This window comes from Pseudophryne corroboree, chromosome 1 (genome assembly GCF_028390025.1).
Source record: "Pseudophryne corroboree isolate aPseCor3 chromosome 1, aPseCor3.hap2, whole genome shotgun sequence".
NCBI classification, from domain to species: domain Eukaryota; kingdom Metazoa; phylum Chordata; class Amphibia; order Anura; family Myobatrachidae; genus Pseudophryne; species Pseudophryne corroboree.
In genome coordinates this window covers 535739127-535758343 of record NC_086444.1, presented here as the reverse complement: position 1 = coordinate 535758343, position 19217 = coordinate 535739127, and the positions used below count along the sequence as shown (strand labels likewise).

At 41.5% G+C, this 19217-nt stretch overlaps 1 protein-coding gene across 13 annotated transcripts in view; it reads left to right on the top strand.

Annotated features, from left to right (window-relative positions):
• Positions 1–19217, top strand: part of MPDZ (multiple PDZ domain crumbs cell polarity complex component) — a 333366-nt gene that overhangs the window by 213412 nt on the left and 100737 nt on the right. For 11 of the 13 annotated variants that reach the window (XM_063914044.1, XM_063914045.1, XM_063914055.1 and 8 more), the window contains 5 exons: positions 3624–3722; positions 7186–7278; positions 7410–7587; positions 9161–9271; positions 11378–11461. In XM_063914044.1, coding sequence (XP_063770114.1) covers positions 3624–3722; positions 7186–7278; positions 7410–7587; positions 9161–9271; positions 11378–11461 — 565 coding nt within the window. The remainder of the gene's footprint in view (positions 1–3623; positions 3723–7185; positions 7279–7409; positions 7588–9160; positions 9272–11377; positions 11462–19217) is intronic. The other 2 variants (XM_063914053.1, XM_063914052.1) reach the window with 1 other exon arrangement.

Below are 19217 nucleotides of genomic sequence, written 5' to 3'. Positions count from 1 at the left end.
TGGGTGTCTGTTTTTCCCTGTCTATTAGATAGGATAAAACAGACACCCAATTGACTTTTTCAAACAATTGAATTCCACCCATGGAATCTATATAGTGTTACACTATTGAAAAGTAATTTTCACTGGCTTTTAGCGCGCTCTGTTTTTTTTATTTGTTACAACTGAATAAATTGACTGTGGGGACTCCACAGAGAGAGCGGATAATGCAACCGATGTCCCTTAAATATATTTTCCTGTTAGCGGGAAAAGAATTGAGGGGGGGGGGGGAATATTGTCGATGTTGTCTGAAAGTATTCTAGATTAATGTAAAATGTAGCACATGCTTTGCTGATTTTCAAGTCGAAACAGGAAGCAATGATGCCAACATTTATTAAAAAATAATTTGACAGGAAAAAAAGAGAGATAAGTCACCCCTTAGGCGATTGCAGACATCACCATAGCCCATCAACTAACTAGCAATGTGATATTCCATCCAACCAAATTGACCTTGCTTGAGTAATCCTTCATGCTTTAAACTGCACAGTAGCGAAACGTCTCATACCGGCCACTTGACTTGCCAAAATGTTTTCTTAGTGACTGCTGATATGGTAAAGGTTCCTTGCCTTGGTAAGAGTTGCTGCTGTATCCCCCCGATATAAAGCAATCTTGGTGACAGTAAAATAACATCTGTCTGCTTGCTTCACAGAGAAGATCATTTGTATGCCCTTTCATACTTGTTGGGAAACTATGGCTCTGATTCAGAGATTAATGCTATGCTAATGTTTTCGCAGTTGATTCTTCAGCGACCTTCTGTGCATGTGTCGTGGTCAAACTGTGCAGCGCCAAGGCACCTTAGTAATGCCGTTCGCAGTAAGGATTTCTTCGAAAAGAGATTAACAATCAGGGATCATTTTGGGGAGGTTGTGGCTTCAAAAACGCAGAGGTGTCGCGACCGTTTTTGTGGTGTCTGAGTCTACCACTGCGATCCCATGTGCACAAAACATGGTGCCAGCGCCTCAGTTACTGCATCCATTCTGCGTGACGATACTTATTCAGGGCGTCGATTATCTAAGGATCTGTGGCCAACGCTGCATATTTGTACGCAGTTGCTTAGATCTGCAAAGCTGCCGTTGAGCGTCTCTATACATTTTCAGGCGCTACTTTTTGCTTATTGGCTGCAAATGCATTAGCATACATCTCTGAATCAGGCACAAGGGCCCTCATTCCGAGTTGATCGTTCGCAAGGCGATTTTAGCAGAGTTGCTCACGCTAAGCCGCCGCCTACTGGGAGTGTATCTTAGCATCTTAAAATTGCGAACGATGTATTCGCAATATTGCGATTACAAACTACTTAGCAGTTTCAGAGTAGCTCCACACTTACTCGGCATCTGCGATCAGTTCAGTGCTTGTCGTTCCTGGTTTGACGTCACAAACACACCCAGCGTTCGCCCAGACACTCCCCCGTTTCCCCGGCCACTCCTGCGTTTTTTCCGGAAACGGTAGCGTTTTTTCCCGCACGCCCATAAAACGGCCTGTTTCCGCCCAGTAACACCCATTTCCTGTCAATCACACTACGATCGCCGGAGCGATGAAAAAGCAGTGAATAAAAATACTATCTCCATTGCAAAATTACTTGGCGCAGTCGCAGTGCGAATATTGCGCATGCGTACTAAGCGGAATTTCACTGCGATGCGATGAAAAATACCGAGCGAACGACTCGGAATGAGGGCCAATATGTGGTTTTTGCCCTGCATTTATCAGGATTGGCATTTTTCTCATCTTCCTACGTTTACTCCTTGGTTTATAACTCAGACACTAAACTGATGAACGTTAAAAAGGAGTATCCAGGTATTTTTGGTTTTAGTTCTTCTTACCTCCAACTAATATGAGGATGATGATTGCATGTTTCTTTACAAATGTTTTGGCTGTCTTGTGCTAGAAAAATCAGCATAGACGTTTCTCACCTAGCTGCTTAAGCTGACTTATTTTTAATTTCCTCCTGTGTTTATTTACTACAGCAAAACTTGAGAGAGGATCATGTTACTTTTTGATTGTGTTGAATTATGGGCGATATCCGATTAAACCGGCTGATTGAAACCACCCACCCCCAGGATATTCAGTTGTCCCTGCTATTGTCCCCCCGATAACCAGCCCTCACAGTTATTTTTTTCACAGAAACACATATACTTCCGGGAAGTTATCCCAGATCCTATGTTTTTTGCCGAAAACAGAAAATGGTTTTGGCACAAAAAAAGGAGAATAATTGGATAGAGTGAAGAAAAAATTTAGCGATAATTTTTAAAAAAAATGGTAAAAACAGAGCTAATTGCGTACACCCCTGTGTTGGCGCACTTCAGAAACTAGCTAAGCCCAAGGGTATCCGGATGGTAGGTTAACAGTACTTGGGTCAACAGTGACTAGGGTTATCGCTATTGGCTAACGTGGAAAAGGTCAACACAGTGAAAAGGTTGACACGGGACAGGTCGACGCAAGAAAAGGTTGACATAACTTTCTTTCAATTTTTATTTTTTACTTCTTCATACTTTACCGTCCACATGGACTACGACTGGGAATAGTAACCTGTGCCGAGTGCAGCAAGGCACCTTGCCCTCTTTGCATGCCATGCAAGGGGACGCGTGCACTCATTGGGGTTCCTGGTTATGTTACGGAAAAACAGAAAAACTCATGTTGACCTTTTCATGTGTCGACATGTCCTGTGTTGACCCTTTTCCCATGTTGACCATGCCCTTGTTGGCCTATTGACTGTCAACCTTATCTAGGTCGTCCAATGATCCATAACCAAGCCTCACTACTGTGGAGAAACTGAATTGTAATGCTGTTTTTCAACCACAAGGCAATAGTAAAGATAACCATGTTTGCATAATCATATTAATTTGCAAATTAACATTTTATTTCAATGAATATGCTATGGCTTTTATCAGAAGTGTATATGCCTTTTATTCATGATTAGTTTGGCTCTATGCAGTTAAAGAAATTCAGCCAATTAAATAAGTGACATTACCTGCGACTCGTTAGGATGGTAAGCTGTATTCACAAGCCAAACTCGGCAGAGAGCAGAACTCTGCTAGTGGTGCTTGTAAGATTTATATGTTTTTAGACTGGGGGAGTATTTACCAAAGCTTATAAAAGGCAAGTGGTGCTATTACCCATAGCAACCAATCAGATTCTAGATATGATTTCTGTATTGCATTCTAGAAAATGATTAGACAGGAATACATTGATTACTATGGGAAACACTACCACTTGTCTAATATAGAACCTTTTAATAAATCTACCCCTGGGTCTTGTTTTGGGGATAGCGGAAGTCCCAGAAGTCAAAGTTCCCATTTAAGCGTATGTGTGTCAATAAAGTAAATTTTGTTTTTACAATATTAATATTCAATGTTTTGTCACTACTTGGCGTTATTAAAAAACAACTCTTATTAAAAACATAAAATCAAGCTACGTTTTTGTATACACTGTTTTTTATATCTAGACATCCGCCAGTTATTTGTTTAAATTACCAATCACATTTCCGCAAATGATGTTTACGTTTTTATAATAAAATTAATTCTTGGTGTTTAAGACATCATATGTTCTGAACCTCCAAGTCTTGGCACTTATGCAGTTTTGTTTTCTTATAGCATTACTTATGTTTCAAGTGAGAATTTGGAAGCGTACCGAGCAAGTGTGGGGCAGCTGAATGAAAGAGCACTAGATCTTTTCTCTACACAGAACTCTAGGTGAGCACTAGTACTTTACGTTCCTCTCCTACGCTATACTGAAGGCAGCTAGTCACCTGGGGGAAAAATACTGAAAGGGAACAGGATGGCCAAGTATAGTGACACAAGTAACCAAGTACAGTAGCTTATATAGAGCATACCTATAATACTTGTTTTCTTGATATAGTTTGTCTCTTTGCATTTTCTTGACCATGTGTTAAAATAATAATATGATCAGAAAGAGGAATAGCACATACAAATCTTACATTTTCTCTAATAAAGTTAACAATATTAACAAAAAAATAAACCACTAGAGCTAGCATTGGAGGCATTGCAAAGGCCAAGTAACATGTTTTATATATATAGGCCCAGAATTGGAGAGTGATAAATTGCATGGTGCTAAAGTACCAACCAACCCTAACTGCCATGTTACGTTGTTTAAAAAATGACAGTAAAGAGCTGATTGGTTGGCACTTTAATTTATCACTCTTCAACGCTTGATAAATCTGGGCCATAATTTCTGATTCACTTAGGGGCAATGTGCAGTGGAATATCATGCAAAGTTATGCTACGTGCATATTTTAGCCTGCACATCACAATTTTGCCTGCACATAACTATGGAGTGCATTCTGACACATGCTGTTTGCAAAATGGTTATGGATCAGGGTTGGAAAAAAAAACATAAAAACAAAACAAAACTGCTTTATTTGGTTTAAACCGTTTGGGTTCTTTTTTTAACCAATTTTTTTTTTGCATTGACGTTTTAATGGGGAAAAAATGTAATCCTGTTTGTTATAATACTGTGAAACATTGCTGTGTATTAGAAACCTTGATCAACCATGTTTTAATGCTTTCTAACATTAACAATCCTGAGTTATTAGGCTTTGGTATGATTTATTTGAAATCTTTCAATAAAACCAATTTTAGACTAAATATAATTAAAACATGCAAAAGTACTTTTCAGAGAAGTGCACAAACACAAATGAAGGAGTTAAGCATTAGCACTGGATATGTCACTGGCATTTAAACATTTTGAATAAAAACACTAGTTTAGATGCCTTTTCAGTTCCCAGTCTGTTTCGAAGCTCCGAATAAACTAAACCAAAAGAAGAAAAAAAATCATTCTACACTAGCTGAAGATAATTGAGCAGTCAGAAGTTGTTCAATAATGGGAAATACATTAGGTTTTGAATTGAAGTAAACATGATGATTAAACCATGAGGTGTTTTTCTGTGTATTACCTGTTTAATGTGTTGGTGTTTACTCTTTAAGACTGTGAGTGTTAGCTGTGGTTTTTTCCTGTCCTATGGGAATGTTGAGGGAGAAGCTTGATGCTAGGCAGATTTAGCACCTCTCTTATCTGATTCACCTCCCTATATCTTTGTTGTGTGTGTGTGATTTACTGCATTGGTTCAGCTTACTTAGATGAAGACCGCAAGCAACAAGAATGTGGAATAATACCAGGGATTCCCTTACAATAGGTTTATTTTAAGAAGTCACGGTGTTGTGCCTGTAATCACAGCATATTTTAAAAAAAAAAAGTGTTTTTTGGGGTTTTTTTTGCTCTAAACCATGGTTTAAACCAGCCAACCCTGTTATGGATCAATGGATCAACAGTCAATAGGTTGACCATTATTGGTCGACAACGACATTGTCAAAACAGGAAAAACATCGACACAGGACAGGTCGACACATGAATAGGTCGACGTGCCATTTTTCAACTTTTATGGTGTCGTTTTTTGTGTAACATGACTAGAAACCTTGCTCCTTTACCACTGCGTTTCCCAGAGGTTTCTATTCCCAATCATAGTCCATGTGGATGGTAAAGTATAAAACAGTAAAAAAAAAAAAAAATTCTTAAATGTTGACCTTTTCATGTGTTGACCTGTCCCAGGCTGACCATTTTAAGGTGGCAAATTTTTTTTGTGTGCCGATCATGTCAGTGTCGACCAATAGTGGTCGACCTTGTTGACTGTCAAACTAATCCATCTGGATACCTTGCAAAATAACCTTGCTTTTTAAACTTCACTACACAATAATTTATTTGGATAAAATGCCACGATTTTGTTAAATTGTGAACTGATATGGGGAACAGCGTGAGCTCTGTCATTACTATGATACATTTACAGCCAAAGCATTAAAGCCCCATGACAGCAGGATTTGGCAAAAGAAAACAAATTTGTGGGCAGCACAGATTGTGTAGTGGTTAGTTTTGCTACCCGCAGTCTTGATGTTATGAATTTTAATTCCTGACCAAGAGAATATCAGTGTGTAGTTTGTATGTTCTCCCCATGTTGTCTGTGTTTCTGCCTGGGTGTCTTATTTTCCTCTCACACTCCAAAAACATACTAGTACAGCAGGGTAACTGACTTTTGACAAAAATAAATACATAAAAAATAACTGTAGCGTGTATGTTTGCCCATGTGTTAAGGAATATAGATTGTAAGCGCCACTGGTGCAGGAACTAAATGACTTAAATATTTTATGTAAAATGTTGCCTAATATGTGTGCACTTTTTAAATATCTTTTTGTAAATAAATAATATGAAAATATAACACTTTAATGGTTAAAAAAACATAATCCAAATTACAGTTACTGACTATTGTCCCAAAGAAAAGATCACTATTACCATGTATTTTCTAACCTTCTCTCCCTTTCCGTTTATGACTTTAAAATTGATTTGGATGGTCACCAGCATTAGACAGTGGATTTAGTATTGGAGAAGGCAGCTGACTGCTGAGCATATGTCACCATAGCAACCTCACTCCAAAGCTAAACCTGGGATTCTAGTGTACTTACTGTGATTAGAATAGTTTAGTGCTGAAAAAGTGAATATTTTTAGCCTGTCCCTGCTGAAATTAGATTTATTAAATCATAAAAGGGAAAAACAGAATTTTAATGTACATATTTATTATCATGCTATTTGGTGACATCACACTCAGTCTTTTAGATATTACGCAGGCTAAGGCTGAGCATAATGCAACGTATTCATATAGTTGTCATCCAACTGTATGATGCTACTTGCTACATATTGATTCTCATAATTGTTCATTCGACTTGCATTTTAAGTTCACGTGTGAAATAATTCATATTGGGCTAGATGCATCATTGCTTGAATAGCGATAAAATGGGGAAAGAAAAAGCACCAGCCAATCGGTTACTAACTGTCATGTCACAGGCTGTGTTTGAAAAATGGCAGTTAGGAGCTGATTGGCTTGCACTTTTTCACTCTCCATTTTATCACTTTCCAAGCGATGATGCATCTGGCTCATTAGCTACAATCTGGGGCAGTTGTACAGAAAGTAATACAGAGAAAGGGACAGCAGAGTAGGCAATATAGAGAGCTGGTCCAAAATCCTGAAGTTCGTTTTCATATAATAATAATTATTACATTTATTGTTCAGTTCCACATATATCTTTCTACCCATAAACTATGCACTGAGATTTGCACTGAAAGTCCTAACATTCCACGTGTATGTTCCAGTGATGCTCCAGAGCTCCCAGAACGTGAAGAAGGGGAGGGGGAGGAAAGTGAACTTCAGAATGCAGCATTCAGCAACTGGAATAATCCCAGAAGGTATATCCATGTGTGCATGTTACTTTGGATTTACTACATACCATGTAACCAAATTACATTCGAACCCTTGCATATAACAATGTATGATTAAAATATCAGTAAGGTCATTATTATTATTATTATTCTCCCAGGGTAGAGCTTTGGAGAGAGCCTGGCAAATCTCTAGGGATCAGCATTGTTGGTGGAAGAGGCATGGGAAGCCGTTTAAGCAATGGAGAAGTGATGAGGGGAATCTTTATTAAACACATTCTAGAGGACAGTCCAGCGGGGAAGAATGGGACACTGAAAACTGGAGATAGGATTGTGGAGGTACCACCTGACAAACAGCTGTAATGTGCAAACATGGATAAATGCAATTATTAAATGCTCTAGTGCACAGAGCTGGAAGGGGTTTGTATTGAATTATCCGTTCAAGTGCTGCATGTGTGATATTAATATGGTATTACTCTGGGTTACATAGTAAATATCTCACATTCTTGGTACTCTGTACTTGAGAGGAATATTTTTTTGTTAAGTAACTTCTATTAACTTTATATAAGATGGTACATATTTACCTATGCCATATTTCTATAGGCACATTATTACAAATACATTTTTATTACAGTTTTTTTAATTTTTATTAGTCGTGAACATTTGTTAGTTTTCTGTTAGTTGTATAGTGCATCTTTACCCTTTACCTGTGTAAAATAGTGTAGACTATCTCTGTAGAAAGAATCCCTCTACTATAATCAGTGGTTTTCCTTAAAGTACAGGTTGAGTATCCCATATCCAAATATTTCCGAAATACAGAATTTTTTTAATGAGAGTAAGATAGTGAAACCTTTGTTTTTTGATGGCTCAATGTACACAAACTTTGTTTAATACACAGTTATTAAAAATATTGTATTAAATGACCTTCAGGCTGAGTGTATAAGGTGTATATGAAACATAAATGAATTGTGTGAATGTACACACACTTTTTTTAATGCACAAAGTTATTAAAAATATTGACTAAAATGACCTTCAGGCTGTGTGTATAAGGTGTATATGTAACATAAATGCATTCTGTGCCTAGACTTTGGTCCCATCGCCATGATATCTCGGTATGCAATTATTCCAACATACGTAAAAAATCCGATATCCAAAATACTTCTGGTCCCAAGCATTTTGGATAAGGGATACTCAACCTGTATTGACTTCAACTATATAGAAATAAACACAATCTATAAACATTGAAAGCCAGCATACTCCTAACAGTCCATAGTGACTATCTCACAGCTGTTTTTAGATATTAGTTTACAGTACATATTAGCTTAGATTATTTTATTTCCAAAATAGTTAAATACTGGGAATTGTCCCAATGAGACTTGGAAAAATAAATGTAAACTTTCTGTTGTCTGGACTGAGTGAGGCTTGGCACAGCATTATGGCTTTTCCCTTAACAAGATAACCACCCTGAATCCTAAACTGTCTATTTTTGTTTGCTTTTAATGAGACGACTGCAAGACATAAGCTTCAGATTATCTTCAGAGAACCCTGTTATAGATGAGGATTCTATCAGTAAAGCCATTTAGAAAATCGCTTACAACCTAAAGCTGTCGTACAAAGGCTTTTTCACAAATAAAGTCTATTACTGACGTCTATTTCTAACACTTCCCTAATGCGTGCATTGATGCCATTGTTAAAGGAGGATTCCTATTTTTGTTTTTGTGTTTTTTTTTGTTTTTTTTGCATGTACCTTATTATTTGTAAAGCAGAAGAACAGTAGTGTGATGCTATCTCAAGCAAATAATGTCATTTTTGAAACGATGGCACTTCTGAATTGCTGACTGTACATAATATAAGAGTATGGTGAGATTGCTGAAGAGGTTTTTTTCGTATGATTAGAGTCACTCTGTTTTAGGTGGATGGCATTGATCTGATAGATGCTAGTCATGAGCAGGCAGTGGAAGCCATAAGAAAAGCTGGAAATCCTGTTGTGTTTTTGGTCCAAAGTATCATCAATAGACCCAGGGTAAGTAACTGGAAAATTGATATACCCTGTGCGTGTCTGAGATCATGTTCTCAGACACGCACAGGGTGTTTCCTTTGTAAAACTTTCCCGTCGGATGTTTCCTTTGTAAAACTTTAAATTGATTTTCACTTTTTATTAGTTTGTATATGAATTGATAATGCCAATGGATAGTTAACCATCATTGCTTTGTATATATGTACACAGTATGTCCTTCTGGTATACCCAGTGATACTTTACTACTCTGTTATGGTTTATAGAATAGGTCTTTTTATGTACAATAATATATTTTCATCTTGTTGTATAGCATCTATGGTGTACAATATATATACTCTATATATACCATATGTATATTTGTTTAGACTTTTCAGTTTTGGCATGTACGGTATATAGATTGTCATCTGCGTAGAAGCATATTCTTTTTTTATGGCATATATTTTATTTAGAATATGCTTTTTATACTTAGTAATATTTTACTAAAAAGTCATGCTGTATAATTAATAAATATATATATATATATATATATATATAAACAGGATATATCCTATATGTGTATCCCAGTTATAAAGTGCTGCAGTGTATGCTGGCATTCTATTATTCGTATAGTAACTAGAATATTTCCTTCTGGAAAATGAGTAAAGAATATGTCATGTGTACACCAAGTGACATTTTACTGTCTTGTTGTGACATATATGTTACATAGCAAATTTACTTTATGAATAGCCAGTGACCTTTTGCTATTTTTTTGTGACATGTATAGTGTATTATTATTATGTACACTCATTGATATTTTGCTGTATAGGCATACATCAGTGGTTCCCAAACTTGGTCCTCAGGAACCCCCAACAGTTCACGTTTTCCAGGACTCCCTCACAGAGGGGCAGATGTATTAACCTGAAGAAGGTATAAGGAAGTGATAAACCAGTGATGAGTGCAAGGTGATTAACGAACCAGCTAATCAGCTCCAATATGTAAACTAACAGAAGCTAATTGGCTGGTGCATTTATCACCTTGCACTTGTCACTGGTTTATCACTTCCTTATGCCGTCTCCAGGCTTAATACATCTGCCCTAGAATCACAAGTGAAATAATCAGCCCCACCTTTTAAAATGTGTCAGTGAGTAATGAATACACCTGTTCCTGGAAAACATGAACAGTTGGGGGTCCTCGAGGACTGATTTTGGGAACCACTGTCATATATGGTGAATTAAATATGTATTAATATTCTTTATTTATTTCCAGTGTGATTGTATTATACTGTATTATATTGTATTATACTGTTTTGGCATACCGCAAAGAGCAGATGTGCCCAACCTTGGTCCTCAAAGCGTACTAACAGTGTAGGTTTTAGTGATATCCAGGCTACTGCACAGATGGTTAACAAAAAAAAAAACCCCCAAGGTACTAATTAAGTCACCTGTGCTCAAGCACGGATATCACTAAAACGTGGACTGTTAGTGTGCCTTGCGGACTGAGGTTGGGAATTCCTCGCATACAGAATGTAGTTTATGGGTATCCAGTCAGGATGCTGACATAATAAAGTTGACAAAAAAATGTCGACATTCACAAATGATGGCATGTTCATAATGTCGACACCAGAATGTCTGCTATGTACTTTTGTGTTATTTTTAGGATTAGTCTGAAAAATGCAAAAAGAACTGTATGTTGATATGTTAAATGTTGACATTATGAACACGCTGACGTGCAAATGTCGGCATACTGCTTGTTGATCTAATGCCCATGGACACATTCTAAACCTGTCGACATTCTGAATGTCACCTTTTCATACTACACCCACTTTACGTATGCACAGTGATATTGATATATGATGTATTGAAAATGTTTTCCCAGTGATATTTTTAATGGCATTATAGTTTGTACGGTTACATAATATGGTGTGCACAATTATATAATATATTATTTAAAGCAAGAGAGGTAGTTTATGTTGACATGCAGTATTCTCACTACTAACCCAATACAGGAACATTAGGTTTATTGATCAGACTTTTTGTTTCCCTCTTGTGTGTCTTCACCATTTTAACTTTTTCCTTCACAATGGTTTCTTTCATATATTAATTCACAAGCTCTTTCCCACATTTTCTTCTCTAGCCTGAATCTGTGTATTGCTCTCCATCTGCCTCTGCTTTTAAGGGGCACCAACCTACTAACCCGTTCTCTCATCACTCATTCAAGGTAAATATTCAGCTTGGAACTGTATGCCCATTGTCATTAGGCATGCCTTCCGCTCTAATAGCACTCTCCAGTTGTAGACTTGTTTTTGTGAAGTCACCCATTTATAACCTCAGTTAATGATCTGTATTTACACGATCTGCTTTGTGTTCTCATCCATCAAACAACTTCTTCAATAAGTTTCACTAACAACTTTTCTAAATTGCTGTATTTCAAACATATTATAAAGTGAAAGACCTTCAGATATAAAGCCATTAATGGATCATTTGAAATTGCTTACTTGTTTCATTATTTTTGATTACCAGAAGAGTTTTTTAAGATGTGCTTATTCATACGGAATACAATAACCATTTTTTTTATTACCCGTCCGCTACACAGACAGATATGTGAAAAAATTACTTAACAAAACATAATATTACATATATGAGATTTCTCATTTTATATATATATATATATATATATATATATATAAAATGAGAAGTTCTAGGACACTGGCGCTAGCTCTGTTACTTGTATGCAAACATGAAAAATATTTGTCAATTGTCCGTGAATTAGTTCATATAATTCCAGATCAAAACACTTGTTTGGTGGCAGCTTTTTCCTTTAGGGACTTTTCCTATCCATTACTTAGATGACACTAATATGGAGCACTTAATACACAGGTTAATTATAACCATATATAGAACTAATGTGATTATGTGGTTGGGGTTCGGTATGTTTCTTTTTCATCCACTAGGGGTCACTGGAGTACTCTTGGATATGGACGGCTTCCGTAGGGAACAGGGCACTGAATATTTAAATTTAGAACACTCCACCCCTCCATATCCCAGAGTACCTCAGTGTTTTTTCTGTGCTCGAAGTAGCAACAGGTCTGTGGCTTGGTCCACAATTCTTTTGAATATTTTTATTTTTTTTAGTTAATATTTTTTCTTTTTTCATACACATCCCTTTCCCCCTTCCAAAAGGCAGGGTCAGGGATAGTGCAAGCTGCTACTAGCAGCTGTGGCGTGTCGGTCCTCACTAAATGAGCACCCTCACAGCCAGACAGACTTCCTGCACACAGGCTGGCCGGCGCTTGCAGAGAAGCCCCGTCGGAGCCTCACCACAACTGCAGGACTCAAGGTATGTTGAACGGGGCGATCAGCTCCCGCTGCCGCCCCGCTGTGTGGGGACAAAGTTTTCTTTAAAACTGATGGCGCTGGGATCCCTCTAAGTCCGCCCGCCCACCGCCGCTGCTCCGGCCGCTGCTCAGAGCGCTTCAGGACGCGCTCCCCGCTAACTGTCCCAGCGCATCACGCTACCCGGCTCCCGCTGGCGGCCCCACACGCTGCTCGCTGCCCGCCCCGCACTGCATCCGCAATGGAGCATACAGGGGGGGGGGGGCATTACAGGCTGTTAGCAGAGGGTACAATAAGCGGCACGAGGGGGGATAAACTGCAGCAACAGCAGTATGCTAGGCTGCAGGGATGATTACACAGGATTTCATACAGGGATATATATCAGTTTATATGCTTGTAACCTGTACTGTGACTAAAATTTTAAGCATGGCAGCCATTTTAACCATGCTTCCTGTGTCTTCCTGCTGTGATTCCAGAACGTTCCTGTCCTACATCTCTACTCCACCGGAGGCGCAGGGGTGTTAGTGGGAATTTGGGATCACATTTCATAGTACTGGCCACGTGTACTTCACTTGGCAAGATATATATATAGAGACACCTTAGTACTATTTTACTGAGTCGTGCAAGTGTCTGTTTTTTTTGTATTGTATTGTCTGTCTCCATAATGAGTAAGGCACCAGCAAAAATTAAGAAGCATCACTGCAAAGTCTGTAGCAGTGTGTTACCGAATGGATCTACCACATGTCCAGTATGTTTTGTGGATTCAGTTACGAATACAATTTCTGCTCCGGTGTTAAAGCCAGTTTCTCTATCGTCCTAGTGGATGCTGGGGTTCCTGAAAGGACCATGGGGAATAGCGGCTCCGCAGGAGACAGGGCACAAAAAGTAAAGCTTTCCGATCAGGTGGTGTGCACTGGCTCCTCCCCCTATGACCCTCCTCCAAGCCTCAGTTAGATTTTTGTGCCCGGCCGAGAAGGGTGCAATCTAGGTGGCTCTCCTAAAGAGCTGCTTAGAGAAAGTTTAGCTTAGGTTTTTTATTTTACAGTGAGTCCTGCTGGCAACAGGATCACTGCAACGAGGGACTTAGGGGAGAAGAAGTGAACTCATCTGCGTGCAGGATGGATTGGCTTCTTGGCTACTGGACATCAGCTCCAGAGGGACGATCACAGGTACAGCCTGGATGGTCACCGGAGCCTCGCCGCCGGCCCCCTTGCAGATGCTGAAACATGAAGAGGTCCAGAATCGGCGGCAGAAGACTCCTCAGTCTTCTAAAGGTAGCGCACAGCACTGCAGCTGTGCGCCATTTTCCTCTCAGCACACTTCACACGGCAGTCACTGAGGGTGCAGGGCGCTGGGAGGGGAGCGCCCTGGGAGGCAAATGAAAACCTATTTGGCTAAAAAATACCTCACATATAGCCTCCGGGGGCTATATGGAGATATTTAACCCCTGCCAGAATACACTAAAGAGCGGGAGACGAGCCCGCCGAAAAAGGGGCGGGGCCTATCTCCTCAGCACACAGCGCCATTTTCCTTACACAGCTCCGCTGGTCAGGACGGCTCCCAGGTCTCTCCCCTGCACTGCACTACAGAAACAGGGTAAAACAAGAGAGGGGGGGCAAAATAGTGGCAAAAATTATATTATAAAAGCAGCTATACAGGGAGCACTTATTATAAGGCTATCCCTGTCATATATAGCGCTTTTGGTGTGTGCTGGCAAACTCTCCCTCTGTCTCCCCAAAGGGCTAGTGGGGTCCTGTCTTCGTTAAGAGCATTCCCTGTGTGTCTGCTGTGTGTCGGTACGTGTGTGTCGACATGTATGAGGACGATATTGGTGTGGAGGCGGAGCAATTGCCAAATATGGGGATGTCACCTCCTAGGGGGTCGACACCAGAATGGATGCCTTTATTTATGGAATTACGGGATAGTGTCAACACGCTAAAGCAGTCGTTTGACGACATGAGACGGCCGGACAATCAGTTAGTGCCTGTCCAGGCGCCTCAAACACCGTCAGGGGCTGTAAAACGCCCTTTGCCTCAGTCGGTCGACACAGACCCAGACACAGGCACTGATTCCAGTGGCGACGGTGACGAATCAACCGTATTTTCCAGTAGGGCCACACGTTATATGATTTTGGCAATGAAGGAGGCGTTACATTTAGCTGATACTACACGTACCACTAAACAGGGTATTATGTGGGGTGTGAAAAAACTACCTATAGTTTTTCCTGAATCAGAAGAACTAAATGATGTATGTGATGAAGCGTGGGTTGCCCCCGATAAAAAGATGCTAATTTCAAAGAAGTTATTGGCTTTATACCCTTTCCCGCCAGAGGTTAGGGTGCGCTGGGAAACACCTCCTAGGGTGGACAAGGCGCTCACACGCTTATCTAAACAAGTGGCGTTACCCTCTCCTGAGACGGCCGCACTTAAAGATCCAGCAGATAGGAGGATGGAAAATATCCAAAAAAGTATATACACACATACAGGTGTTATACTACGACCAGCTATAGCGACAGCCTGGATGTGCAGTGCTGGAGTAGCTTGGTCAGAGTCCCTGATTGAAAATATTGATACCCTGGATAGGGACAATGTTTTACTGTCTTTAGAGCAAATAAAGGATGCATTTCTTTATATGCGTGATGCACAGAGGGATATCTGCACACTGGCATCACGGGTAAGTGCTATGTCCATTTCGGCCAGAAGAAGTTTATGGACGCGACAGTGGTCAGGCGATGCGGACTCAAAACGGCATATGGAAGTTTTGCCGTATAAAGGGGAGGAGTTATTTGGAGTCGGTCTATCAGATTTGGTGGCCACGGCTACAGCCGGGAAATCCACCTTTTTACCTCAAGCTACTCCCCAACAGAAAAAGACACCGACTTTTCAACCGCAGCCCTTTCGTTCCTTTAAAAACAAGAGAGCAAAGGGATATTCATATCTGCCACGAGGCAGAGGAAGGGGGAAGAGACACCAACAGGCAGCTCCTTCCCAGGAACAGAAGCCCTCCCCCGCTTCTACAAAAGCCTCAGCATGACGCTGGGGCTTCTCAAGCGGACTCGGGGGCGGTGGGCGGTCGTCTCAAGAATTTCAGCGCGCAGTGGGCTCACTCGCAGGTAGATCCCTGGATCCTGCAGATAATATCTCAGGGGTACAGGTTGGAACTAGAGACAGATCCGCCTCGCCGTTTCCTGAAGTCTGCTTTACCAACGTCCCCCTCCGAAAGGGAGACGGTTTTGGAAGCCATTCACAAGCTGTACTATCAGCAGGTGATAGTCAAGGTACCTCTTCTACAACAGGGAAAGGGGTATTATTCCACTCTATTTGTGGTACCGAAGCCGGACGGCTCGGTAAGACCTATTCTAAATCTGAAGTCCTTGAACCTGTACATAAAAAAGTTCAAGTTCAAAATGGAGTCACTCAGAGCAGTGATAGCGAACCTGGAAGAAGGGGACTTTATGGTGTCCTTGGACATCAAGGATGCGTACCTCCACGTTCCAATTTACCCCTCACACCAGGGGTACCTCAGGTTCGTTGTACAAAACTGTCACTATCAGTTTCAGACGCTGCCGTTCGGATTGTCCACGGCACCTCGGGTCTTTACAAAGGTAATGGCCGAGATGATGATTCTTCTTCGAAGAAAAGGCGTATTAATTATCCCATACTTGGACGATCTCCTAATAAGGGCAAGGTCCAGAGAACAGCTAGAGATGGGATTAGCACTGTCTCAAGAAGTGCTAAAACAGCACGGCTGGATTCTGAATATTCCAAAATCCCAGTTAATGCCGACAACTCGTCTGCTGTTCCTAGGGATGATTCTGGACACGGTTCAGAAAAAGGTTTTTCTCCCGGAGGAAAAAGCCAAGGAGTTATCCGAGCTTGTCAGGAACCTCCTAAAACCAGGAAAGGTGTCTGTACATCAATGCACAAGAGTCCTGGGAAAAATGGTGGCTTCTTACGAAGCAATTCCATTCGGCAGATTCCATGCACGAATTTTTCAGAGGGATCTGTTGGACAAATGGTCAGGGTCGCATCTTCAGATGCACCAGCGGATAACCCTGTCTCCAAGGACAAGGGTATCTCTTCTGTGGTGGTTGCAGAGTGCTCATCTATTGGAGGGCCGCAGATTCGGCATACAGGATTGGATCCTGGTGACCACGGACGCCAGCCTGAGAGGCTGGGGAGCAGTCACACAAGGAAGAAACTTCCAGGGAGTGTGGACGAGCCTGGAAACGTCTCTTCACATAAACATTCTGGAACTAAGAGCAATCTACAATGCTCTAAGCCAGGCAGAACCTCTGCTTCAAGGAAAACCGGTGTTGATCCAGTCGGACAACATCACGGCAGTCGCCCATGTAAACAGACAGGGCGGCACAAGAAGCAGGAGTGCAATGGCAGAAGCTGCAAGGATTCTTCGCTGGGCGAAGAATCATGTGATAGCACTGTCAGCAGTGTTCATCCCGGGAGTGGACAACTGGGAAGCAGACTTCCTCAGCAGACACGACCTTCACCCGGGAGAGTGGGGACTTCATCCAGAAGTCTTCCACATGCTGGTAACCCGTTGGGAAAGACCAATGGTGGACATGATGGCGTCTCGCCTCAACAAAAAACTGGACAGGTATTGCGCCAGGTCAAGAGATCCGCAGGCAATAGCTGTGGACGCGCTGGTAACGCCTTGGGTGTACCAGTCGGTGTATGTGTTTCCTCCTCTGCCTCTCATACCAAAAGTATTGAGAATTATACGGCAAAGAGGCGTAAGAACGATCCTAGTGGTTCCGGATTGGCCAAGAAGGACTTGGTACCCGGAACTTCAAGAGATGATCACGGAAGATCCGTGGCCTCTACCTCTAAGGAGGAACTTGCTTCAGCAGGGTCCCTGTCTGTTTCAAGACTTACCGCGGCTGCGTTTGACGGCATGGCGGTTGAACGCCGGATCCTAAAGGAAAAAGGCATGCCGGAAGAAGTCATTCCTACTTTGATTAAAGCAAGGAAGGAAGTAACCGTGCAACACTATCACCGCATTTGGCGAAGATATGTTGCGTGGTGCGAGGATCGGAGTGCTCCGACGGAGGAATTTCAACTGGGTCGATTCCTACATTTCCTGCAATCAGGATTGTCTATGGGTCTCAAATTGGGATCTATTAAGGTTCAAATTTCGGCCCTGTCGATTTTCTTTCAAAAAGAATTGGCTTCAGTTCCTGAAGTCCAGACTTTTGTTAAGGGAGTGCTGCATATACAGCCTCCTGTGGTGCCTCCAGTGGCACCGTGGGATCTCAATGTGGTTTTGGAATTTCTAAAATCTCATTGGTTTGAACCACTAAAAAAGGTGGATTTAAAATATCTCACATGGAAAGTGACCATGTTACTAGCCCTGGCTTCGGCCTGGAGAGTGTCAGAACTGGCAGCTTTATCTTACAAAAGCCCATATCTGATTTTCCATTCGGACAGGGCAGAACTGCGGACTCGTCCGCATTTTCTCCCTAAGGTGGTGTCAGCATTTCATCTGAACCAGCCTATTGTAGTGCCTGCGGCTACAAGTGACTTGGAGGACTCCAAGTTACTGGACGTTGTCAGAGCATTAAAAATATATATTGCAAGGACAGCTGGAGTCAGAAAATCTGACTCGTTGTTTATATTGTATGCACCCAACAAGATGGGTGCTCCTGCGTCTAAGCAGACGATTGCTCGTTGGATCTGTAGCACAATCCAAATTGCACATTCTGTGGCAGGCCTGCCACAGCCTAAATCTGTTAAGGCCCACTCCACAAGGAAGGTGGGCTCATCTTGGGCGGCTGCCCGAGGGGTCTCGGCATTACAACTTTGCCGAGCAGCTACGTGGTCAGGGGAGAACACGTTTGTAAAATTTTACAAATTTGATACTCTGGCTAAGGAGGACCTGGAGTTCTCTCATTCGGTGCTGCAGAGTCATCCGCACTCTCCCGCCCGTTTGGGAGCTTTGGTATAATCCCCATGGTCCTTTCAGGAACCCCAGCATCCACTAGGACGATAGAGAAAATAAGAATTTACTTACCGATAATTCTATTTCTCGGAGTCCGTAGTGGATGCTGGGCGCCCATCCCAAGTGCGGATTATCTGCAATAATTGTACATAGTTATTGTTAACTAATTCGGGTTATTGTTTAGGAAGCCATCTTTCAGAGGCTCCTCTGTTATCATACTGTTAACTGGGTTTTGATCACAAGTTGTACGGTGTGATTGGTGTGGCTGGTATGAGTCTTACCCGGGATTCAAAATTCCTCCCTTATTGTGTACGCTCGTCCGGGCACAGTACCTAACTGAGGCTTGGAGGAGGGTCATAGGGGGAGGAGCCAGTGCACACCACCTGATCGGAAAGCTTTACTTTTTGTGCCCTGTCTCCTGCGGAGCCGCTATTCCCCATGGTCCTTTCAGGAACCCCAGCATCCACTACGGACTCCGAGAAATAGAATTATCGGTAAGTAAATTCTTATTTTCATCTCCGGACCCTCCATGGGAAATGCTAGCCAATGTATTGGCTGGGTTGCAATCAGAATTGTCCGCCGCTCGACAAGAGCGGGAAGCGGCAAGATCTGAGTCTAGGGTGAGACCGCCAGAACTACCGGAGGCGTCTCAGCCTTGCGAAAGGTCCAAATCCATTTTGGGTAGA